Source organism: Falco peregrinus, chromosome 5 (assembly GCF_023634155.1).
Source record: "Falco peregrinus isolate bFalPer1 chromosome 5, bFalPer1.pri, whole genome shotgun sequence".
Taxonomy (NCBI): domain Eukaryota; kingdom Metazoa; phylum Chordata; class Aves; order Falconiformes; family Falconidae; genus Falco; species Falco peregrinus.
This window is the reverse complement of record NC_073725.1, coordinates 69797554-69822833: the sequence shown is the minus strand read 5'-3', so window position 1 is coordinate 69822833 and position 25280 is coordinate 69797554. Positions and strand designations below refer to the sequence as shown.

The 25280-nt window shown below is 58.2% G+C and overlaps 1 protein-coding gene across 2 annotated transcripts; it reads left to right on the top strand.

The window, feature by feature from the left end:
- Window positions 1-1188: 1188 nt before the first annotated feature.
- TMPRSS9 (transmembrane serine protease 9) lies at window positions 1189-24933 on the top strand. 2 transcript variants are annotated; one of them, XM_055804770.1, is made up of 21 exons: window positions 1189-1273; window positions 3908-4009; window positions 10511-10671; window positions 12091-12218; window positions 12432-12499; window positions 12901-13076; window positions 14125-14166; window positions 15028-15199; window positions 15440-15714; window positions 15834-15970; window positions 17144-17462; window positions 18087-18258; window positions 19515-19786; window positions 20430-20566; window positions 21086-21446; window positions 21541-21657; window positions 22267-22438; window positions 22728-22993; window positions 23464-23600; window positions 24013-24194; window positions 24300-24933. In XM_055804770.1, the coding sequence occupies exons 3-20, from the start codon at window positions 10539-10541 to the stop codon at window positions 24172-24174; spliced, it is 3246 nt and encodes a 1081-aa protein (XP_055660745.1). In that variant the 5' UTR covers window positions 1189-1273; window positions 3908-4009; window positions 10511-10538; the 3' UTR covers window positions 24175-24194; window positions 24300-24933. The 2 variants fall into 2 exon arrangements, with proteins under 2 accessions (XP_055660745.1, XP_027639056.2); XM_027783255.2 differs by lacking the exon at window positions 1189-1273 and having other exon boundaries at window positions 3749-4009; window positions 24282-24933.
- Window positions 24934-25280: the final 347 nt, after the last annotated feature.

Below are 25280 nucleotides of genomic sequence, written 5' to 3'. Positions count from 1 at the left end.
CAGCTCTTGCCACATACCCCATTTTTTTTTTTCTATTTTAGAAGGGAATTAAGCTTGTGTACCATACCTAGCAAATGAGAGCTTTTCACCCACCACAATGAGCAGCAGCAGCCGAGCCCCCCAGCATCTGCCCGTGCGGTCGGAGGTGGGAGAAAATCACTTGAACAGAAAAATAGTGACAAGGAGTGGAAATAGGAAGCATTTAAGTGTAATATTGGGCATGAGTCGATGGTGGCTTTCTTTTTGCAGGAACTGTATTCAGGCGAAGACAGTACTTTGAAAACACGGCGTTTTGAATTTTGATTGCGAGCCCACTGCCGCCCGTAAGCCCACTACCACCCGTGAGCCCACCACCCATGAGCCCACCACTGCTTGTGAGCCCACCGCTGCTTGTAAACCTGCTGCCCATGAGCCCACCCCCCATAAACCCACTGCCGCTTGTGAGCCCACCACCACCAGTGAGCCCACCGCCCACAAACCCACTGCCCCCTGTGAGCCCACCACCGCTTGTGAGCCCACCACCACCAGTGAGCCCACCCCCCATAAACCCACCGCCGCCCGTGAGCCCACCACCGCTTGTGAGCCCACCACCACCAGTGAGCCCACCGCCCACAAACCCACTGCCCCCTGTGAGCCCACCACCGCTTGTGAGCCCACCACCACCAGTGAGCCCACCCCCCATAAACCCACTGCCCCCTGTGAGCCCACCACCGCTTGTGAGCCCACCGCTGCCCGTAAGCCTGCTGCCCGTGAGACCCCCGCCCCCCCGTGAGCCCCCCCCTCCGCCCCCGGCGGGGCTGACAGGTCCCAGATGGGGGGGTGGGGGTGGATCTCGTGCTGCCGGCAGCGCGCACCAGCACCTCAGCAGCGAGTGTTGCTGCCCCCCCGCTGGTGGCTGCTGAGCTGGACGGGGGTTGTGCCGTGAGCTGCAGAGACTTATTATGGGCTGGGGGAGAAGCCGGAGCTGGGGCAGCTCTGCTCGCGGCTCCAACAGGTAGTTGGGGGGGGAATAAAAAAAATATCTGAAGCCCGCCGCGCGGAGAAGCACCAAACCAGCTCGCCAGGGCGAACGCTGCCCCCTCCCAGGCTGCGCCTTTAAGCCCCGCGGGCAGCGCCCCCCCGCCCCGCCCCTCCCCCCCCACCCCCCACCCCCCACCCCCACCCCACCCCCCGCTGCCCCGGGCGGGCCCGGGCTGAGCCGGGGGAGGCGCCGCGCCGGGGGAGCCGCTGGCGGGGGGCGAAGCCCCCGGTGGCCACGGGAGCCGCCGCGCAGGTGAGTCCGGGCCGCTCCCGAACGGGGCTGCTGAGCCCGGGGCTCCCGCTCCGCCGGCGGCGCTTGGTGCGGGAAGGGGGGGGACCCGCACCTGCACCCGCACCCGGTGTGGGCGCTGCCCCGCGCGGGGTCCCCTGCCCTGGGCCCCCGCCTGCGCCCCCCACCCCCTGCACCGGGGTCCCGGCTTCGCCCCCCACCCCCCTGCTGCCCCCAGCTCCTGCCCCGCGGGCCCCCTCCTGCGCCCCCCCCACCCCCCCCCGCACCCTTCACCCCCCACCTGCGCCCCCCACCCCCGCCGCCCCCTCGCCGGGGTGCAGCGCCGGCCCCGTCCCTCAGCCCCGCTCCTGGGCCGGGGGGCTCGGGCGACCCCTCACCCCACACACACCTTTCCGGGGGGTGTCCCTGCGCTCCGAGGCTGCCAGGCTGGGGCGGGGGCTGCAGCCCCGTGGGCTTACGGGGGGGGGCTCAGCCCGGCTCGGGGAGATGCCGCTGCTTGGCCGGCCCAGGGGGATCCGCTTGTTTCGGGGGGTGTACGGCCCCCTGGGGACACCCCGGCCGGTCACCGACAGCAATGGGTGCAGGTAACGCTTTGTAGTGGGTGTCGATCCCTTGGGACCCCGGGATGACTCGGGGGAGGGTGGGGGCACGCTGTGCCCCGCAGCGCCTTTCTGGGGGACATGGCACCTCTTGTCTGTGGTGACAAAATCACTGCCAGCGTGTCTGCTGTCCCTGCCATGTCACCTGGGGGTGCGCGGGGGTGGCGGGTGACCCCTGCACCCTCTGTGCTAAGCACCAAGTGCAGAGAAGGGTCTGCGTCGTTCCAAAGTTCTAACGAACGATGAAATATTCTGGTGAGAAAGTTCGGGGCGCTGCGTGGGAGAGCACGGTTCCAGCAGCAGCGCAGACCTCAGCGCTAAAACAAGCGACATCGTCGCTCCATGAAACGCGCTCGTGGCACAGCCGTGGCCCTGAGCAGCTTGGACCTTGGCATGGGCCCGATCCAGCCCCCGCCACGGGCTCTGAACGGCACCTTCATCCCAGCTGAAGCAGCTGGTCCTGCAGCTGGATGGTGCTTTGTTCCCGTGGTGGAAGGAAAGGGGTCGCGGGTGCTGTCACCTCTGCACCCCCTTGTCTGCCAGCCCCCAGTGTTCCGGCGCATCCCGCCGGATCCCGCGCAAGAGTGGTCCCAGGGGTGACAGTGCTGAGCAGGGCAGCACAGGTGGGTGCAGGACTGGGGCAGCCCATGGGTGCCAGCATCCTGTGCTTGGTGAGGGTCTCCCCAGGCAGGAGGGGCTGCACAGAGCTCTGCATGGCCATAGCAGTGGTGGAGCGGGTGACCTGTCCCTGCGTTCCATCCTGCGAAGCCTCAAAAATCCCGTTGACTCGGAAGCTGCCCAGTTGCCCACTGGGCTCTTGCCTTCCATCGCTGGCTGGTTTCCCCGTGTGACTCCTGAGCATCCCTTGCAGGTTAGGGCTGGCTTTGGGGTACCACAGGGGCGCGTGCCCGTGAGCGGCGATGCCTACCTGCCAACGGCTGGCACCAGGGACAAAAAATGGAATTTACATGTTGCTTTGGTGTCTGTAGGCTGCTAAGGCAGAATAAAATGGGATGATCTGCAAAATAAGGAGACATCGGCTTTAGCCCCGGTTCCTCCAAGAACCTCTGGTCCCCGTGTGGCCACCAGCTTCACCGGGATCAAGGGTTCTCCCACAGCTTTTGCACAGGGCTGGACACAGTGTGCGAGGGGTGTGTGTGCTGTCATTAAGGGAAATGAGCGTCAGAGTTTTTTCTTCTTGGCCATTCATGAGCTGAAAAGTATCAAATTCTCTAATGCTGCTGTGGTGGGAAGCAGCGGGACAGAAATGGCACTTCTTGCATGCTGGAGACTCCCCAGGTGTATTCGGGATTTACCACCTGTACTGAGCTGTCAAGCCAGCGCGGCCGGGGGGAGGCAGGCAGCCTTTATTCTACCGTGTAAACCATGAGTACAAGTTTAAAAAGTAATTGCAGGGACAAATGTGCCCTGTGACCAAAGGGAGAGCCGGGGGCCGAGTGCCTCCGGACTGGAAATGCTGGCTGAGCCCATGGCATCAGTGATGATGCTGGACTGGGAATGCTGGCTGAGCCCTTGGCACCAGTGACAATGCTGGACTGGGAATGCTGGCCGAGCCCTCGGCACCAGCGATGATGCTGGACTGGAAATGCTGGCCGAGCCCTTTGCACCAGTGATGATGCTGGACTGGGAATGCTGGCCAAGCCCTTGGCACCAGTGACGATGCTGGACTGGAAATGCTGGCTGAGCCCTTGGCACCAGCGACGATGCTGGACTGGGAATGCTGGCCGAGCCCTTGGCACCAGTGACGCCGCAAGCGCCGGGGAGCTCAGCCTGTCTGCCATGTCCCAGCTGAGCGGGAGCTGGCAGGCAGGGGAAGGATCTTCTTACTCGTAAAGGGAGAGAAGCCCGAGCAGGACAATGAACAAGGCTCGCACAGTGTCCGCGGGCGCGCTGGCAGCAGCGCTGCCGCTGAGCCAGATGCACCTCCGAGGGGAACGCTGCGGGCGAGCAGCTGCTCCGGGTTGTTGGGAAACCGAGCGGCCGGGACTGTAACACCCCAGGATTTATTTCCTTGCAGGCTGCTGGTGCTCGGGAGGGAGGCTGACAGTGCTGGGGGTGCTTGGCTCGCTGCCCTCGATAGGAAGGAGGTGTCCTCAGCCCTGGGTCTGCAGCCTCTTCGGTGAGTGAAGTTTTCTGCTCGAGGGTGAGGTGTAGCCTTTGAGATGCAGCTACACGTTGATGTGGGGGGTGGGGGGTCGGTGTGTCGATGGGTGGAATCAGACTCCTCAGCTGGAGGAGAGTTACAAAGCAGGTGTGTTTATTGCGGCGCTGGGCGCAAGGGGGGGTCGCGCTTCCGAATTTGCACATCGTTCCCACAAGCATGATACAAAGTCAAGTCATGCATGTGTCTGTGATACAAAGTCATGCATATATGTAAGGTTTCTGAAAATTCAGCATCTCCTCCCTCTGGCGCCACTTCAAGACATACTTTTCACCATCTTGGGCAGTTACCTGAAGTTTTTGTTTATCTTTGCATACGTTAGCAGTCTTTGTTGTTTAGTTTCTGTTATCTTAAAACATCTGCTAGTTAAGGATGCACCCTTCCTTACTGCCCACTCTACACATGCCCACTGGGCTGGTTTTAATCTCTTTATCAGCCAATCCCCAAGTGGGGGATCCACCCTGTTGGTGGGGGCCATGTGAGTAGGAGGTTGCTGATCTCCTACTACCACAATTATTTTACCCTGGTTTATTTTCTTGTAGCAGTTGGCACATCCTCATCAGAAGGCTCCTTATTTATCATTCCTTATTTATCATTCCTTATTTATCATTCCTTATTTATCATTCCTTATTTATCATTCCTTATTTATCATTCCTTATTTATCATTCCTTATTATCATCCTGGCGGAGCTCATCTACATCAGTACTGATTGTCCCTCCTCCGAGTGCGAGTGCTGAGCTCCCCTTCGCGCTCTCTCGGGTGTTGATGTTCCTGTTGTCTGTGCAGCTTCTGTCTGCAGCAGTTTGGGGTTTTCACTCTATCAGTGTCCCATTTCGGAAGGTGGAGATGGGATCAAGCCAAAGGGCTAAGGAAACGCAGCGCTGGGTTCAGGGGACCACTCTGGTGGCAGGGGATGCTCGTGCCACGTGCACCGAAAAGGACCCTGGTCCTGCGAGCCGCGGGTCTTTGCTGGTGAAGGTCATTGCTCCACCTGGCGCAGTGCTGAGCGGTCCCGTCCTTGCTTTACCTGTTCTACCAGCTGGCTGCTGTTTCTCCATGGGCTTTTTTTCATGGCATATCATCATCTCAGAAGATTTAAGGGACGATGTACGGGCTTACCAGGACGCAGCAGTTTTATTCCAACACTCCCTTTCTCCTCTGGAGCCCCCTCACGGTGCAGCCCTGGGTGGGGGGGGGTGGGGCTCGAGTGAGACGGGGGAACTGGCACGGGGTTCTTGGGCTGACGGGTCCTTGCACCGCGCCAGCACCCAGCAGACACCTCTTGCTCTACATCCACTCCCCTCGCAAAATACTCTGCCTGCTGCCACAAGTTGCTCAGCCCCGTTTGGGTGCAGTCAGGTCCCCAGCTGTAAGGGGAACCCCACAGCTGGACCCCACTTTGGCCGGGATGTTTGGCTTGGGCTGTTCTCGCCAGCCGGCGCGTTTGCACCCCCACACCTCTGCATCTCCTCTGGTCACGCTTCTGCTCTCACGTGCCCCAGGCGGCCATCGTCCCATCGTCCCTCGTCTGCTCACGCCGGCAGTTGGGTGGCACCGGTGCGGTTTGGTGTTCTGGTGCCTCTGGTTTGGAATGGTGGAACCCACCGAGCGCGGCACGTTGGACTCTGCTTTTTCCCTTTGGGCTTTCTCCTGCTGGAGGCAGGTGACACCGCTGCTGTATTGCTCCTCTGAAGTGCCACAAGCCTTATCTCGGTGACACAGTCATTAGCCCTTCGCTCCCCTCTGACCAAAGGCTCCTCAGGTGGATTTGCTGCTGATCTTGTCATCTGCCCTCCGGCAAGTCACATATTTTTCATACCGATGCCATCATTTCGCAAGGGCTTTGTCTGGGTGAGGACGTGGAGGCATGACCTTCAACCGCCCTTGTGATGGCTCAGCAGACACTGTGTTGCTGCGCTGAGAACCTGACCACCCTGTAATGCTGCCTGCTTCGTGTGGGATAAAGCAAACACTTTATATAAAAAAAAAATGAGTATTTAAATGGTTGCAGTGTGTCGGCTGCCCTTTATAACCATAGCATCAGAAAAAAGTGCTGGAAGATGGAAATGCAGCACCAAGGCTCCAGAACAGCCCAGACCTGCCGTCGGGGCGCTGGGGTTTGGCTCATTATCTGTACCTGGGGTTGGCTCGTGGAGACACAGGTGCCTCTGCTGCTTTCCACTCTTCCTCCCCTGCTTCTTCCCCATGGTCAGCGGGCGAGAGGCTCAGCCTGGTGGTGCTGGGGCCACCAGCCCCTGGAGAAGGGCAGGAGGGAGCCGGGGGCAAAGCAGCGTCAGAGGGGTGAGCATCCCTCTTGGGAAGGGAGGACTGGAGAGGGCTGGGGGGCGAGAGGAGCGACCTCAGGAGGTGAAACCGTGACCGGAAAGACACACGAAGGCAAAGGAGGAGAAATACCCGTGCGGTGGAGGACAGGAGGCTGGGGGTGGGTGAAGAACACCCGAGCCTGTTCCCTGGGGGGGTTGGGATGCCGTGGGGAGGTCGCCTTCGCACCTCGGGAGCTGCCACATTTTGCAAGAAGCCGGGTTCCACCTGAAGCCGGGAACCAGCAGGATTTGTGCGGAGCAGTCTTGTGCTCTGGCCCACGCGCCACGGGGCTCACGGACCCAAACAGGGTGCAACTGCCACGGTGAGGCTGGGGTCTGTGTCCGGGGAGGGGGCACCCAGGACATCCGTCCCTACAGTGGCCCTGCCGTGTCCCCTTGCTGCTCCTGCACGTGGCGTGTCCCCCACCTGCTGCACGAGTGCATGCGTGTGCTCACACACACGTGTGCTCACCCCCAACATGTGCTCACCCCCCCATGTGTGTTCACCCCCCAACATGTGCTCACACACACGTGTGTTCACCCCCCAACATGTGCTCACACACATGTGTGCTCACCCCCCCACGTGTGCTCACACACACCTGCTTTCTTCTCCTCCTTGACGAGAAGAGCGGGTGTCAGCGATGGTTTGGCTAATTAGGAGAAATATTACGGATAAATGGATGTTTGTGCCATTCCGCTTTATATTTTGGAATTTCCCTGCCTGAAGCGGTCGAGAAGTAAAGTACATCCTCCAGGGAGATCCTATGGGATGATGCAGGGCTGTCCTGGAGCTAAATCCAGGCTCTGGTGGAGAAAACAAACCCTGAGCTGCCAAGAAAGGGAAGAGCAGATATGGTGACCATCTCCCAGGGGTCCCGCGGATCCCTAGGGATGGCTGGAGGTGGTTATTTTCACAGGACGGTTCTTGCTGACTCTCTCCAGCAGCAAGAAGAAACTTCACAAGAAAGGACTGGAACGACCCTCTCAGGTCATGCCGTCATCCCCCCTTCGCTATCAGGGGCATCGTATTTTATAACCGCTCATAATTCATAATCTGACAAAAAAAAAGGTAAATGTGCTTTTCCTTCTCAACATTCCTCCTGGAAGTTTGTGCTCTTCTGACTGTTAATACTCCCCTAATTTCTCACCACCGAAATTTACTTTTTGCTCATCTGATTTCACGCAGCAATGTTTTCCCGCGTGCGTTCAGCTCCGTTTTGTGTCTATAGAGGGTCCTTATCCTCTATTTTGCTCTTGCAGGTTGGGTTTTCCATTTACACAGCTCTTTAATTCTTTTTTAACTCGCACCGCTCACACCAAAAGAAAACAAACTGTCCTTACGCTAAAAGGGAGAGCAAAGAAGACAGGTTTTGATTGTTTTTGGGGAGCAGAAGATTCTCTGTCTCCAAATATTCTGTTTTTTCCAGTTAAAGTGCCCCTGCACTCAAGACTAGGAGCTTCTTCCGAGGGTCCCCTGTCCCTGTTGTTGTAGTACGACTTTCTATGTGCAGCCAGGTTTAGTCCAGTCTAACTTGTGTTGTCAAAATAACCCCCGGCCGTAGCCGATTTTGTCTGTGATGTTAATTTTTTTCCCTCAGATGCTGTGGTCCAATCTTTAAAGCACACTGACAGCCAGGCCACAACAGGTCAGCGTATCTGGGCTGGATTTTTGAGCTCCCCGGTTCAGCATCCTGCTGGAGAGCCGGTGGCTCCAAAACCCGCTGAAAGAGCGGAGGAAGCATCGCTCATCTGTATGCATTCAGGTCACCAGGACCACTGGCGAGAGTGTTTCCTACCCGTCTCCTCTTAGCCAGAGCTGAATTGTCAAACGGAGATATTGTCAGCAAAACAGAGGGGCCCCCAGGGCCGCCGGCGGGCTCAGTTACGGCTGGCAAAGAATATTTGGAGGGCTGTTGGAAAAAAAAAAAGAGGTGTCTTGGACAGACTCTCCCTTCCTCTCCCGTTTCTCTCTGTCTCTGGCCTCACAATGAAATGACCTTTTAAAATCTCTTTATCTCGAAGCTTCAGTTTAAAGAGCTGCTGACGCCTCTTGGAAAACACTGAAAAGCTCTTGCAAAAAAGTCGCTGCGGCATCCTGGGTCCTGCTCGGCCTCCTTCTCTTTCACGGCTACATGTGTTTCCATTAGAAAAGGCTGTTCCTCCACAGTTTTCCATCACAGACCAGTCCGTGCCATCAGCCAGCATGGGAACCGGTGGGAATGGCCAGCGCAGGAGGGACCGGGCGCGATGCCCCTCAGCAGGACGGAGTTTGGGACCGTGGAAGGAAAAGCTGGGTGGGTTTTGTGTTCCTGAAGCTCTCGATATCTAGGCAGGGTAAGTCTCAGAGGTTAATTTGCTCAGGTGCTTCTGGTGTGACCTGTAAATCTGGTTTCCCAGCAGGCAGAGGTTGAGTCCTCAGACACCTTGGACCTTTGGCCAAGAAGGCTGGATCGTCCGTATTTCAACTCTGACCAACCAAATTGTCTGAAATGGACTTGGCCAGTCTGAAGGGAAGGGTTGTGTGTCTTCTTCTGACCTGTAAGGGAGGAATATTGACCCAGTTTTAGGGCCGGAGGAGATCGGTGCCCCTTCTGCTCTCGTTAAGCTTCTTTCAAAAACTAACTCGACTCAAGTCCAGATGCTGGAACGACTGTGGATAAAGCAGATCCCAGGCTCTCCCATTCCTACCGGTGTCCAGGTGTTGTTGCCATGCAAAAGAAGGTCAACCACAGGCTGGCTGGTGCTAGCAAGAGGGCAGGCAGAAAGCCAAGGTGAAGTGCCCTGGGTTTGGCACCTCTGGGGTCACGTCGGGAGTACCGTGTCCCATCTGAGCATCTTCGGTGTGTGAAAGGTATCGACCTACTGGAACAAGTCCGGCAGAGACCGCTGGGTTGACCTCAGGGGGCAGGAAGGATCACTGGAAGGGGCTTTGGGTGCTGTGCAGGACTTTTGTACCACTTGAAGCAAAATACTGGAGGCACTGGAAGCACCAGTGCCAGTGCTGGCCACAGAGGAGGGGAGGCTGCTCATCAGGACAGCAGCGTAGCTGTCATTAAAGCATGTACTAATTGCTCGGCGTGGCCACGCACTGGAGCTCTCTGCTAAAGGCTGTAGTGAGATTTGTCACCTGCTGAACTTACTGGCTGTGATTTTATATTTCCTTCGCGATGCTTGCAAAAATAGGGAATAGCATCGGGCTCTACATGAAACCTCACCCTCGCACCTGCCTCATCACACGACAGGACAAGGTGTATTATTTAACCACTTTTAATCCATATAAAGTATACCGTGGGGATATAGGCAGCCTGGGCAGAATGGTCCAGTAGAAGCAGCCAAGGATTCCTGAGGTTTTCCAGTGCTTTCCAAGTACCAGTGGACTTTGGTACATTTACCAGCCGGAGTCCCGGGCAGGGCCCTCTCTCCAGGCTGCAGCTCCGTGTCCCGGGATGTGACCGCAGCCTGATGCAGGCACGTAGGTTCCTCTCAGATAAATGTCCTACTTCCCAGCTTCACTGTTCTGCCTGCTCCTGCGGCTCCATCACTCCTGAGCAGCACCGAAGCCCTGCTGGTGACACTGGTTGTTCTTAGGCTCTTTACTGGGGGTGAGATAAGCCAAGATGCCGAGCCTGGTGCATGCTCCCTGTGCCATGAGCTGCCGTACCAGTTCACCGGGCATCACAGCCAGCAGGACCTTGAAACCCAGCCTGGGGGGCTGCCTGCTGAGGAGCTGGTGCCATGTGCTGTCCTGACCACAGGGCAAGGGCTGTGGTGCTGGGACACTGGCTCAGCACCCAGCCAGAGCTGGTGTCACCAAATGTGCCTGCACAGACACAGAGGCATCAGGTGGGTTCGTACCCACAGCGGACACAGTGATGCTCAGTGGTGGCCTCTGAGGAGGAATGGGAAGAGGAACCAGGCATGGAGGTGCCACCATGGTTGATGTCTCCAGGTCCTACAACCTGGCTGTATTAGTAAAACCTGAGGCATGTTCAGGGGATGCTGTGCGTGACTGTCCTTTTACTGCCAATAACGCACCAGTTGGAGCTCCTGGGGTGACCGTGTCTGGCACATGACATTTCATCCCAGTCTTGTCCTTTTCCTCCTCTTTTTTTTTTTTTTTTTTTTTTTTAATCAGAGGCCACCTGCAGAGCTGCTGGGGAAGCATGGACCAGAGAAAGCCGGTGCCAGGCACCCAGAGAAGGGGACCGAGGGCCAGCTGCCAGCCGTGGTGGATGGTGACCATCGCCGCTGGCGTGGTGGGCAGCGTGACAGCCCTCTGCCTGGGGATCCTGCTGGGTGAGTGTGCCACCGGGTATGTTCTTTCAGTTCATCTGCTCCGAAAAAGAAATGGTCTGCACAACTCACAGTGCTCGTAGCAAAAACCCTCAAAAGCCTTCTGCTGTGAACAAGATGTGGTCAGTTTCCGCCCCCCCCCCCCCCCCCAGGCTGCAAGGCCTGTCATCAGGTTGTGTTCTGAATATCTGGCTGTAAAGCACTTCACCTGCGGTGGGACATGTATGCTGTGTTCCTCCCGTGCCTCCTGCCCTGGTCTCCTGGGACAAGGTGACCCGCTGAGCGAGTGCGGGGCAGGCTGCGGATGGTGTCTGGAGGCTTTAGTGAAGCCTTTGACAGGGTTTCCCACAGCATCTCCTGGGGAAATGGGCTGCTCACGCTGGGGTGGAAGTGCTGCTGGCTGGGGGAGAAGCACGGTGGTGGATGGAGTCACATCCTGCTGGTGCTGGGCACACTGGGTGCTTGCAGGGCTCCCAGCCCTCTCTAATGGCTTTATCGACAGTCTGGGCGAGGGGGTCGAGTGCCCCCTCACTCAGTTTGCAGATGACACCAAGCTGTGGGGGATGCTGATCTGGGGGGCAGGGGGCTCTGCAGGGGGGTCTGGGCTGAGGCCACTGGATGAGGTTCAACACGGCTCCGTGCCGGGTCCTGCACTGGGGTCACACCAGCCCCACGCAGCGCTGCGGGCTTGGGAAGCTGCCCGGTGGGAAGGGGACTGGGGGTGCTGGTCGACAGCCGGCTGGAGATGAGCCGGCAGCGTGGCCAAGGTGGCCAGGAGCCCAGGGGGCCAAGAAAGCCAACGGCATCCTGGCTTGTGTCTGAAATGGTCTGGCCAGCGGGGCCAGGGCAGTGATCATCCCCCTGTGCTCAGCACCAGTGGGGCTGCACTGGGAGCCCTGGGGTCATTTGTGGCCCCTCGCTGCAAGAAGGACACAGGGGTGCTGGAGCGTGTCCAGGGCTGGGGAAGGGGCTGGGCCACCTGTCGGGTGGGGAGCGGCTGAGGGACCTGGGGGAGTTTAACCTGGGGAGGAGGGGGCTCAAGGGGGTACAGCACCATCCTGCAGTGCCACCCAGTTTGGTACCCAGCGGGCCTCTCCCCAGCCTGTCCCTGCAAGGATGGGCCCCGCCTGGGGTTGTGTGGCCACGTTGCACCCACCTGCTCATGGACTTTTGTCTCAGGCTCGACAAAACCCCACCATGTTCGAGCTCAGGTCAGTTCGGTGCCGGGTGCTGCCATGGCGTGTGCAGGGCGCACCCCCGGCCATGGGGTGGTCAGGGACGGGCAAGATGCTCAGTCCAGGGGGGTGTAAAGGACGTGGTGAGGCTCGTGGTCCAAAGCAGGCAGCAAGGACAGCTAGCTCCGGCCCCAAACCTGCATGTAGCCTTGGTGGCCCTGACAGACACCTTCCCCCCCCCCGGCAGCCTGGCACCCTGCGGTGGAGACCAGCTTTGAGCACACAGTGGAGCTGCGAGGGATCGTGTTCAACAGCAGCTTGCAGGCAGAGAACTCGGACTACTACAGGGTGCTGACGCCTGCTCTCGAGAGGCTGGTGAGTTGGTCTGGGATGGCCAGGAGAAGACTTGGGAAAGACCACGGCAGCGCCCCAGGGCTGAGCCCGGGTGGAAAAGGGTGACCTGAGCTGAACACGGGTGCTCCTGCTACCTGCCGGGACAAGAGATGCTCCAGCGTCCTGCGTCACCCAGTGCCACCTCCTGGGGTCTTCTACCTGGTAGGTGTGTGACCGTTGTTCTTTGCTTTGCAGTTTCTGTCCAGTTTCCAGGACTCCCAGCTGGACTGGAGCTGCACCGGTTGCACCATCCTGGGCTACAGGTGAGTGTGCGCAGGCAGCTGCCAGCAGCAGGTCCAGGGCATTCAGAGCAGCCCCACCAAGGTGAGCTCACACCTCTGTCCTTGGTCAAAGCCACTGCAAAGAGGAACTGCTTCTTTGGTCAAGGCTGGATTTTCTTCTAGGATTGCACCAATGTTCTGGCTTCTTTCATTTGGAAATGCAGTCAGAAAGGCAGAGGAAAATGGCTTTGTTCAACTAAAGCTGAACTTTGGGCCAGAGAAAAAAAATGCAAATGGCCATTTCAGGCCAGAGTGCATCTCCAGAGAAACCGGTGCCTGAAGTTATGAGTTTGGGTTCCCTGCAGGCAGTAGCTAGCACAAGAGCTTGTCCCTTGGCCAGGCTGTGGAGCCAATGGACCCATCAATTCCCTTTTCTCCAGCAGGAATGGAAACTCGAGCGTGATCGTCCATTTCCGCCTCCACTTCATCCCTCAGGATTCCCACCCGCTGAGCTCCACCATGGAGGAGGAGGCTCTCAGGCATGGGCTGGTGGCTGCCCTGCCCAAGCAAGGGCTTTCCCTGGCTGCCTATGGGACTATATCCTCAGCTTCCCTTACAGGTACGCTCCTGCCGCAGGTGTTGGGCAACTCGAGCGAGGTGCGTGGTGCTGGTGGCACCAGGAGGTCACGCCAGCAAAGCCATGACCTGTGTCTCAGGTAGCCCAGCCACCGCAGCTGCCCAGCACCAATGTTGGAAGCAGGGGTGCTGGATGCAGCCACAGGAGGTGCTGTGCCTGGTACCCAGGTGCTACCAGCTTCACGAGACTGCAGCAGAAACATGGCTAGATCTTGCTGGTAGCCCAACAGCAATCCATGGGGGGACCCCAGCTCCCCCCCAAGGCTGGTGCTGTCAGGATGCTCCCTGGCTGTCAGGAGCAGCCCCAGGTGCCCGCAGTAACAGCAGAGCCTAAATTGCAGCTGCTTTGGCTTTTCGTGGAGCACCTGGAACCAGCCTGAGGGACAAGAGCAGAAGCTCCGGGAGGTTAATTGCCGGGTTGTCTGTACCTACGAGCAGCCCTTAGTCCTCAGGGTTGTAGCAGTAATTCCTGCTTAGGTAGATATTTCTCATATTTGAGTTATCCTGAAACAGCCTGGCCGGGGATGTGCCTTGGTGCAGTGCCTGTGGGGCTGCACGTGGCTGTAGGACTCCTGGTCCAGCAGATTTAGGGAAAAAACCCCTGTGCCTGGAAAACATGAAGGTGTGGGTTCTTCTGCAGTTCCCCCTGCGCTCCCCGCAGCTCCCTGGGTCTTGGGGAGCTTTGTGCAGCCCAAAGGGGGGTGCATGAGCACCCCTTGGCTTTAGGCAGCAGCCCTGTAGAGCCTCGGCTTTGTTGCCTGCTCCCGTGCTGGCTGTGGGGAGTGCCGCCCCACACGGGATCACCCCACGAGCCTGCAGGGCTGGAGGCAGCTGCTCCTCTGCTGGGCACCGTGGTGGAGCAAACTGGGGAAAGGGACTGGGTGAGGAGCTCCCCAGTGGCTGTGGGACAGGGCCCACCGTGGCCAGGCAGGAGGAGAAGCTCTGCCAGCCTGGCGCAGGAGCAGTGCGGCCCGTGGGAGCGCAGTCCCCGGGATGCCCTCACTGATGCCCGTTCCTTCCCTGCTCCACAGGTCCCGGTGAGGTTTCTCCCCACAGAGCTGGGCTGAGATCAGGTAAGAGGCCCCCCCCCCCCCCAGCCCCCCTGGCTGTGCTCCGCAGCCTGACCCGTGGCCTCCTCCTCCTCGCCGCTGGCCTGGCAGCAGATACCAGAGGTGTTTGTGCCCCATCTTGTTCGTAACCCGGTGGTCCAGGGCTCTGCGCTCCTTTCCTCTTGTGAGCTCAACCAGGCATGCTCCGCTCCCGGCTCCGGGCACTGCCAGGGCAGTGACAAGGACACTGGGGCACTTGTCCCTGGGGAAGCCGGGACATGGTGGCTGGAAGGGCTGCAGAAGACACGAGTGACACATGGTCACTTGTCACAAGACCCAGCATGTGTGGAAAGAAACCCGTGAGCGTGATGGCCGGGACTGTGCTGATACCCCTGATGGGGGGAGCAGGGGGGGGTCTCTGGCAGCAGGTCCCCTGGGCAGGGGGGATGGGTCACAGCTACTGTGGTGGCTGTAACACCACTGGCTTCTGGGCACCGGAGGAGAGCCAAGGACACGGCACGCCTTGTCAGGCTGGTGGTAGATGTCGGCATCAAGATGAGGGGAACTGTGCCCTAGGAACACCTTGGTCCCACCACCAGCTCCGAAGGGTCATGGCAAGGGCCACCTTCCTGGTGGCTGACATCTGGGCAAGTGCCACGTGCCTGCCAGCTGCTGGGAGCAGATCCTGAGGCAGTGGCTGAGCCTGTGAAACTAACTGGGATACTTCTTCCCAGAATTTCTTGGTTTGGAAGAGTTTCAGGGAGGATGCTGTGATGAGCCGGTGCTTTGCAGTGCTCTTTTCCCAGCCTGTGGGTGAAACCCGCTGACATCCCCGGCAATGTCCCGCTGCTCCACCACGATGTGTGGCTCTCTCCTCCCTTCCAGACTGTGGCAGCCGCCCTGCCATGCAGACCGCCAGCAGGATAGTCGGAGGCTCGGAGGCATCCAGAGGGGAGTTCCCGTGGCAAGTCAGCCTGCGCGAGAACAACGAGCACTTCTGCGGTGCCGCCATCCTCACCGAGAAGTGGCTGGTGTCTGCCGCTCACTGCTTTGCTGAGTAAGCTGTAGCACGCTACCTTCCCCTCCGCCCCGGCTCCAAATGCTGCCGTTACCCCTGCGCTGGGGCTCCCGCTGTACCAGGCTGCTCCATTGTGGCCAATTCCCCATCCCCGACGGAGCCGTGGCAGCTCCTGCCTGGCGCGGGCGGCAGGAGGGGTGGGAGGCAGCACCCCAGCGCTGGTGTGCGGGGTGATGCTGTGGCTGCGGGCTCACGTGGTCCCTGCTGTCTCTCTTCCAGGTTCCAGGACCCAGCCATGTGGGCAGCTTACACGGGGACCACCTCCCTGCGAGGTTCAGACAGCAGCGCAGTGAAGATGGGCATCGCCCGCATCATCCCCCACCCCTCCTACAACACTGACACGGCCGACTACGACGTGGCCGTGCTGGAGCTGAAGACACCCGTGACCTTCACGAAGTACATCCAGCCCGTGTGCCTGCCAGACGCTCGGCATCACTTCCCCACCAGCAAGAAGTGCCTCATCTCTGGCTGGGGCTACCTCAAGGAGGACTTCTGTAAGCAGAGCACGGTGGGGGGTGAGCCTCGTAGGGGGCACCGGGGAACTGGGGTGGGCTTGGGGTGGGCTGTAACACGGGTCCCGCCGCCGGCTCATGGCTGCGCCTCTCTACATCAGTGGTGAAACCTGAGTTCCTGCAGAAAGCAACGGTGGAGCTGCTGGACCAGACGCTGTGCTCCAGCCTCTACAGCCACGTCCTCACGGACAGGATGATGTGTGCTGGCTACCTGGAGGGGAAGGTTGACTCCTGCCAGGTGAGCTGTGCCCAGGGAAACCGGCACCCCTCCCTGCACCTGTCTTTTCCCTCCCAGTATGCACAGGCAGCACGTCCAGCAGCCGGAGCTGACACCAGTTACTGTCCCCCCGCAAGGCTTGAGGCCATGCCTTGGACCCAGGTCTGGGGCTGCAGAAGACAAAACTGACGACATGTTCCCTAGTGCTCGGGGCTGCTTAAGGGGCGCTTTGGGCTATTGAACCGCTTTTCTCCCCTGGCTGAGCTGGAATCGGGGCTGGTGCTACCGGTGTACCCATGGCAGGTCCCCAGATCAAAATCCAGATGGCAAAGGGCAGCAGTGGAAACTAAAACGTAAACAACAGGGTTTGGTGCGCAGCTTGGTGTTTTCCCTAGTTAGGCTTTATCCAACCTGGAATTGCAGGTGCTCAGCTGGAGAAAATCCTGCCTTTCCCAGCGAGCTGGGAGAGGGGCAGTGCTGGGAGGAAGAGGAGGGCTGTGGTCTCCACCGCTGTCCCTGTGGTCTGGCAGGGCCCTTCACATCCACCAACTGAGCAAAACTGCACTTCTCTGGTGGTAGCACGTCATGTTTCTGCATCGGATGCAGCACAACCACCAGAGAAGTGGCCAGGAATGGAAGACTGAAGGTTGGATGATGAAGGTGACCCACTCACCTAGAGCAATCCAACCCCCAGGAGGCACTGCCAGCTCCACAGGCACCACATGTCCTACATCGGTGACACTCGTGTGGCCCCACAGGACCAGGGAACCAGAGGCCAAAATAAGAAAACATCATGCAAAGCTGAGCATGGTCTCCGTGGGTTGCCTGTCACGCAGTGAACACCCATCATCAGGCTGTTCAAGGGCTGCTGGGCTTAACCTTCACGAGCAGCAGTTTAACAAATGATTAAACCAGTAGAAATGCTTACCCTAGATGTTATGGAGGATGTCCTTGCTGTCTTCTGGCATATCAAGGGCACAGGGCTACTGCTTAACAGCAGGACAATGTGCCCACACAGGAGCACCCAAAGGGCAGCACAGGAGATGCTTCACTCATCACTAGACTGGGTGAAAGCAGAGGTGAGCTGGGACACACGGGGATGGAGACCCCTGGGCTGGCAGAGGAGTGCAGAGGGTGGCCAGGGCCAGCTCGGAGCATCCTCAAGGAGACTTCACCGTCCGGCTTCTCTTGCAGGGTGACTCTGGTGGCCCCCTGGTTTGCCAAGAACCATCTGGCAAGTTCTTCCTGGCGGGAATCGTGAGTTGGGGAATTGGATGTGCTGAAGCCAGGCGGCCTGGGGTTTACACACGCGTTACCAAACTCAGGGACTGGATCCTGGATGCTATTTCTGCCTTCCCTGCCGCAGCCCACACTGCCCTTCAGGTCCCCTCCAGTACTAACAGTAATGCGCCCGGCTCCAAAGAGCTCGAGACCACCACCACCACCGGTGCAATCCCCACCACTCCAGCAGCCCCAGCTGCCACCAGGGCGGTGACGGCAGCGAGACCACCAGGTACGAGCACCCAGCGGGTGGACACCCCTCGGCAGGAGGGATGGCTGGTGTGGGTCCACATGTCGGGGTCGTTATTCTGCTCAGCCAAAGTGTCCTTCAGCAGGGTGACCCACACAACCCTGCCCAGGCACAAGTGACACTGTGGGTACCCCGGCTCAGCCCAGAGCAGCCGGGCAAAGGCGCTCAGCCCCTGCGTGGATGGGTCCTGTGGGCTCCTTTGCTTATGCAACTGAACGTGTAATTTTGCTGCGTAAGCGGGTCTGCTCCAAGGACCGGGGACTAAATCTGGCACATCCACAAGTGAACCTGTGGAAATTTAAATTAAAGCTAAATTTAGGTTTAACTTTTAATCTGGAATGGCGAGGCTCAGAGACACAGAGCTGCTGATTGCCCTCGAGAAAGGCAGAGGATTAAGGACTTGCCCAGAGCAAGATGCAGAGCAGCAGCGGGGGTGAAAGCGCACGTACGGCTGCGCGCAGCCACCATCAGAGACCACCACAATCAGCTTGGGCAGGTCCCTCACATCTGTCCCCGCTCAGACTTACTGGTTGGAGAGAGCAAAAGTCTCTCCTCGCTTGTCTTCTGCCAGGGGTGCTCACATGTCATGCTTTGGCTTTTGTTCAGAGTGTGGAGGACGACCTGGGTTCTCTAAACCCAGCAAGATCGTGGGAGGAACAGATGCTTCCAGAGGAGAGATCCCCTGGCAAGTCAGCCTGAAGGAAGACTCGAGGCATTTCTGTGGAGCCACCATCATTGGGGACCGCTGGCTGCTGTCGGCAGCTCACTGCTTCAACGAGTAAGAGTTCGATGCTGCTCGCACTGCTCCTCCAGCTCCCCTGCCCCAGAGCTGGGCAGAATCCAGTCCCGGGGCAGAACCAAGGCTACACGTTGGCTGGACGTTACTACCTGTTGTAGCTAGAGATTCAGAGCAAAAGGGGTTCTGTGGGGAGGCTGGGGTGAGGCAGGGAAAGGTTAAAGCAGCCAGGGCAGGGAGCAAGGGCAACACATCTACTGGGTGGAAAAGGAGTGGTGCCACAAGAGAGCTGCTTTACGAAATTTAACCTTAAAAACTGGCTGTAATATATGTAATATATGAAATAAGAGACATGTCATCAACTGTTAAAGGGAAGATGGTCAGTTCGATCCTCCGTAGTTCTGTTAAACTTGTGAGAGCCCAAGCCCAGATTTATAAATAATCTAGATGAAGAAATGAGTAGCAAGAGGATAACGTCAAGAATAAAAATTGCCGAAGGCAGAAAAGGTGGGGGACTAACTGAGGAGTTTCAAGACAACCTTATGCATCAAATAGCTGGGCAATAAAGTGAAATGCAAGGTAGGCGAGCATTGATGTGAGGCACAGGGCAAGCAAGCAGCACGTGCTGTCTGTCTGCAGAGGGTCACGGGTCTCCAGCAGCTTTAAAGGGGTCAGAAATACTGTGGGTATTGCCACGAAAACAGCAGTTCCTGGTAATGCCCAGCACAGGGACATCCTGAACGTTGCAAGCAGTGCTAGCATGACATCGCCAGAAGGCCAGCACAAGACGAGGATGAGCTGGGTGTGGAGCAGCATCGGAACGGGCACGACCAAATGGATCAGACTGGGACAACTGGGGAGGAAGGGGGTGCGTGACAGGGACGGCAGGGCTACAAAGGGCACAGTGGTTAGGGAATGCCGCCTTGTTGCTTTTCTAAGATCTCCAATAACCACCAAGAGCAGGTGTAAGACAATCAAAAGGGAGCATTTTTTTCATAAATTTCATGAAACCAAATGTTTAAAAGGGACATGGTGTTGAAAAAAAACCAAGGAATAAACCACAACTCTAGGAAAACCCAAACAGAACCCCCAAATCCATCAAGACCTACACGGTCTGTGTGCCAGAACGCTTCTGAAATCACAAATAGCTGGTCTGTGGGCCTGACTTAGCAGCGCTGCTCTTCTGTGTGAGGCTTTGGTAAAGGGAGGTTTCAAACACCGATCGTTTAAAGTTGTCCGCAATTTAAATGTCAGGATTCATGCCAGGCGTATGTGTGTTTGGGATCGTGTGTTTGCAGGACAAATCCGGAGGAGATCGAAGCCTACATGGGAACAACGTCACTAAATGGAACCGATGGGAATGCAGTGAAGGTCAATGTCACAAGGGTGATCGAGCATCCCTTCTTCGACCCTGTTTTTCTGGATTTCGATGTGGCGGTACTAGAGCTGGCAAGACCTCTTGTCTTCAACAAGTACATCCAGCCCATCTGTCTTCCACTTGCTGCGCAGAAGTTTCCCATTGGCAAGAAATGCCTCATTTCTGGATGGGGTGACCTCCAGGAAGGGAATGGTAAGCAGTGACGCATTACCAGTTGGTTTGCTCTGGAGCAGTGACAGACCCAGACAGTCCTGGGAGCGTACAGGACAAGGGACAGTAACGGGGACAGTCAGGAACTGACAGAAAAACGCGAATAAGGGCACACCGAGCACTGCCTTAAACCGCAGTTATTTAGGAGCCACCAGCAAACAAGAAAATGGAGAGAAGGAGCCAGGAGAAACCTGCTGGGCTCCCCTCGGGTGTTCTCCCACGTTAAGCAAGAGCGGGGCGATGCCTCGCACCTGCCGTAGGTCTGGCAGGGTGGCGTGTCGGCCCCAGTCACCACACTCAGCCACAAAGATGTTCCAAGCAATTAGAAAAAGCAACGCTCCCGCTGCAGGGAGAAGGCCTGAAGGGTGGCACGTGTCCCCCTGGCAGCGGGACCAGGAACCCGCAAGGTGCTTGGCACAGGGACGGGGACGTGCCGCCTGCGTGCAGCATCCTCTGCGCAGGCGTGGAGCTGCACCCTGGGGTGAGCGGGGGCAGCTCAGAGAGGACTCAACCCCATGTGCCGGGGTTAGAGCCTGTTTTCTTGAAATACACGTTTGGTCAGTCTAAAAGCCCTTAGTTTGCGCTTCCCTCTGCTGCACTCGCTAACCCCGTGGTTTTCGTGCAGCCACCAAGCCCGAGATCCTGCAGAAAGCCTCGGTGGGCATCATAGACCAGGAGACCTGCAACTTCCTCTATAACTTCTCCCTCACCGACCGAATGATCTGCGCTGGCTTCCTGGAGGGGAGGACAGACTCTTGCCAGGTAAGAGCGGGATTCCTCTGTGAATCATTCCGGAAAGCTGGGCTAACACAGCTCAGCACATCCTCCGGATTTACCGACCTGCGGTGGCCAGGCTGCAAGCCACGCGTCCCTTAGCTCAAAAACCTCAGCCCGCTGCTTTTAAAAGTAAATAAAGCTCCATCAAGTTGAGCGTGACTTAAACCAACTGTCCCACCGCTCCGTCTGGCCAGACTGGAGTCCTGGATGACGTGTGTCCCCTCCTGTGGCAGCGAGGCAGTGGCAGCTGCTGGTGGCTGTCCCTCCTTGTGGGAGGGGGCTGTCGGGAGCCGTTACTGTCCGTGAGAGATGCGCCCCGTGTCCGTGCTGCCAGGGGGAGCCCGCTGACCCTGGTTTCAGCCTGGGCATGTTCTTGTCTTGCACACAGGACAGCCCGATGGACTGGGCGAGGAAGGGGCTGGGGCTGGCGGAGTCCTCCACGCAGCTGCAGGTTGATCTCTCCTGGGGAGACTGGGTTGAGCAGCCTCCTTGCTTCTTCCTCAGGGGGATTCAGGTGGACCCTTGGCCTGTGAGGTGACCCCAGGAGTGTTTTATCTGGCTGGCATTGTGAGCTGGGGAATTGGCTGTGCCCAGGCTATGAAGCCTGGTGTGTACTCCAGAATCACCAAACTCAAAGACTGGATCCTGGACACCATCTCGCAGCTGCCCAGTCCCGGCACAGGCACCCCTTCCAGTTCAGCCATCGCTCAAACTCCTACTGCAGCCGTCCCCATCCAGCAGCCCAGCCCAGCAGCTCCAAGTCCAATCGACAGAACCACCCTGGGCTCGAAGACAACCACAACCATGAAAGAAACCTCCATAGCGCTGCAAACCACCGAGCCTGCCAAGCCCACCCAAACTCCAGGTAAAACTGACGATAGATTTATTGCCATGGTGGTAGGAGACCTCCAGCCCCAGCACAGAGGGTGCTGAGCAAGCCGTGGGTTATTGCCTTCCAGTGGTGCCCTGTACCAGCCTCACCTTCAAGTGTTCCAGCGAGGTCTGTATCGGGAAGGAAAACCCGGAATGCGATGGCATCGTTGACTGCAGCAATGGCTTCGATGAGCGTAACTGCGGTAAGTACAGCTCTGCAGCCTCACGGCTTTGCCCAGGCTCCCCAGTGACACCCACCAGCTGCCCGTGGGCTGTCCTGTGCCCCACCTCACACACCGGGGGTCTGGGCCAGCCCCTTGTGGTCCAGGTCCTACTTGGTCTGCTGGAGACGCATTACAAGATAAAGCTGGATGAGCAGGATCCAAATTTTCCGCCGGAAAATGTGGCCCCTTCTCCCATGCTATAAAACATTAGAACCCCTTGCCCAGCACGCAGGCCTTCTGGTCAGTTGTTCTGCCAGCCCAAGCTGGCGAGATGCTCTGCACAGCATGGCGGGCCAGAAGATGTCTGGGTGTCCCCAGGAGTGCTCCTTGGACCGCACGTTCCTTGCTGTGTGACAGCTCAGCCAGTCCATCCCCCCACCCTGCACGCCTGCAAGGTGGGATCTCGGACAAGGGAGAGGTCCCACGTGTGCCAAGCCTTGCCTCAGACGGGTGAACTCAACCCACCACATCCAGCTGCCCTGCGTGTCTCCCCAGAAGGCTGCCCCGTGGCACTGGGGGTGGAAGGAGGGCGGGTGGCCCCTTTGGCGACGGTCACCTCAACCCCCGGTGCCCGTTCCTCTGTCCCAGACTGCGGCTTCACAGCTGCCCTGGCCTTCAGCAAGATCGTGGGTGGCAGCACCGCAGCTCGAGGAGAATGGCCCTGGCAAGTCAGCCTCTGGCTTCGGCGGAAGGAGCACAAGTGCGGGGCTGTCCTCATCGCCGACCGGTGGCTGCTCTCTGCAGCTCACTGCTTTGATATGTAAGTCTGAGATGGGCTAGTGAAGCCACCTGGCTCCTGGCCGTGCTCCCGCCAGCCCACCTGCCCTCCCCCTTCCTCGCAGTCCAGCGCCGTGGCTGGGATGCTGTGCCCCACTGGAAGCATGCACTCCCTATTCCAGCGAAGCCTGGGTGATGGCCACAGGGTGATGGAGGCGGGGGTCCTGCCCTGACACGGTGTGTCCGTAGCGCATCCCAGCCCCCCAAGCAGAGGAACGCCCCCCCCTTGTGAGGCCAGGCTCCTAACAGCCAGGTTTGCTGTCTTTCTGCAGTTACAGTGACCCCAAAATGTGGGTGGCCTTTCTAGGAACGCCTTTCCTGAGTGGCATCGATGGCAAAATGGAGAAAATATTGCGTATCTACAAGCACCCTTTTTACAACGTCTACAGCCTGGACTACGACGTGGCTCTGCTCGAGCTGAACACGCCCGTCCAGTTCAGCAGCACCATCAAACCTATATGTCTGCCGGACAGTTCACATGTCTTCCATGAAGGAGCCAGATGCTTCATCACAGGCTGGGGCTCCACAAAGGAAGGAGGTAAGGGCTGAGGGCTCCCTCGCATCGCTGATGCTGAGCGCCACCTCCCCTGCGAGCCCAGACACCCGATTCCCACGCAATTCCCACACCACAGCCCCGAGCATGCCCCATGCCAGGCCAGACCCTGCGGGGGACACAGAGCCTGGCCTCACTGCCCTGTCCTCCTCTCTTTGGTCACACCTCTGCTCTCTTGTAGCCTCCCCAAGCGTCCCGCGCACACCCCATCCCTGAAGCAGCTGCGCCAGCTGTGCTGCTGCAGTACAGGGCCCACACAGATACCGTTCCGGGCCAGCCGTGTGACGAACCACGTGCCGAAGGGACTTTCCTATGCTTGCTCCGCTGGGGAGGCACTTTGTCAGCACGGGTGTCCCCCTTGGCAAGCGAGTGGCGCTGCAGGGATCCCGCTCCTCCGCGTGCTGCCGCCACTCCTGTGCTTGGCACTGTGCTAACGGCGGTACTTGTCTCCTCAGGCGTCATGTCAAAGCATCTGCAAAAAGCAGCAGTGAACATGATCGGAGACCAGGCCTGCAAGAAGTTCTACCCCGTGCAGATCAGCAGCAGGATGCTGTGCGCTGGCTTCCCGCACGGCACCGTCGACAGCTGCTCGGTGAGCGTGGGAGCAGCAAACGCTGCGGCTGGGACGGGTGAAGTCCCCGAGCTGTGTCCTCTGATGAGGCCCTTGCCCTGCCTCCCCTAGCTCAGCTACTGGCCGTTGCCATTATCTGAGTCCATCCTGCATCCCCCCCGGGCTGTGACAGGTCAGAGAAACATGCGGAGAGGTGATGCCTAGAGCCCGCAGGGATGCCGTGGGGCCCGTTTCGTGACCCTGTTGTGCCCGTGTTCCAGAACCGCAGACTGTGCATGCAAAGACATCACCGAGCAGTCCTCCAGCTTGGCAGCAGGCTCCTGGGGAGGCGGGGAACAGCACAGCAAATGTCCCAGACACCAAAGAACATCTCACGGCTGGGGGGGCTGGTCTGTCTCCTTGCCTTGACAGAGGACCCTTTTCCTCTCTGCAGGGTGATGCCGGTGGGCCCCTGGCGTGTAAAGAACCCTCAGGGAAGTGGTTTGTTGCAGGAATCACAAGCTGGGGCTATGGCTGTGCCAGGCCAAACTTCCCTGGTGTCTACAGCAAAGTCACAGCTGTCCAGGGCTGGATCGTGCAGAACCTCAAGCGCTGAAGCTACATTTTGCCACTCAGGTAAGGTGAAGAGGCCGAGGAATGTGTTGGGAGAGAGGAAGGGAGGGAGGGAGGGAGGAAGGAGACTACGCATCTGGCTGTAGCAAGACGTTTCCCCTTTCCCAGCCCACCTGCCAGTGACACCCACGCCGTACACGCCTGGACCACTACTGAGAAGGCTCACCTCCAGATGACTTGGCTCACCTCCAGATGACTTCACATCCAGGCTTACACCACTTGGGAGGCTCCCATCACTGATGCTGCGCAGCCAATACCATCACATTCAAACAGTAAAAAGGCTGCTAGGCAAACATGGCTGGAAAGCATTTCATTTTCACGTAGTCATTTTCATTTTCACGTAGCCATTCTGTTCTCTAGAGGGGGAACTGCACTTCAGTGTCAATTACTCCACATACCCAGTTACCTAACAGTTTACCTTGTGTCAGAGCACTTCGGTCCCTTCATAGACCCCACCACACTGGGAGATTACATGAAATCGGGTTCTCCCACACCCCTTTGAGTGTCCCAGCGGGTAAGGAGATAACATCCTTCCAGTCACTCTCCCTGCCCCAGCAAGTACCAGCAGTGAAATATTTTATAAACTACAGAAGAGCTTCAAAAGAAGGGATTGAAAAAATGTTACTACAGGGCTCTGGGCACTTTTCATCTCCTACACTCTCCTGTTCCAGCTCCTGTGCACAGTGCTGACTACACAGCATCAACTGACTTTGCCAGGAGAGGTGTGTAAGCCAAGAACAATACAGAGCTCAGCCCCAAAGCAGACCCAAGTCCTCTGTTGCAGAAGTGAACGCTCCCTCAAAAAAACACCACTGAGAAGGCAGGCTCCAAAATGGAACATCTGTGCCAGAGCCAAAACACAAGCTGCAGGATATCACAGCCACACAACACATTTTATTCTATAAAGAAATACACTTCGGCACTTCCCCCCCCTTTCCGTCCCCCAGCTGTGCCTGTACAACTCCTAGGTTTGCAGCACAGCCTTGCAGGTGAGAGCACGCCTGCTCCCCAGCACAGCACCTGAGCGAGTCAAAACCCACGAGCCCAAAAGTGACCTGGGGAAGGACGAGCCAAGTGCGGCACGTGGAG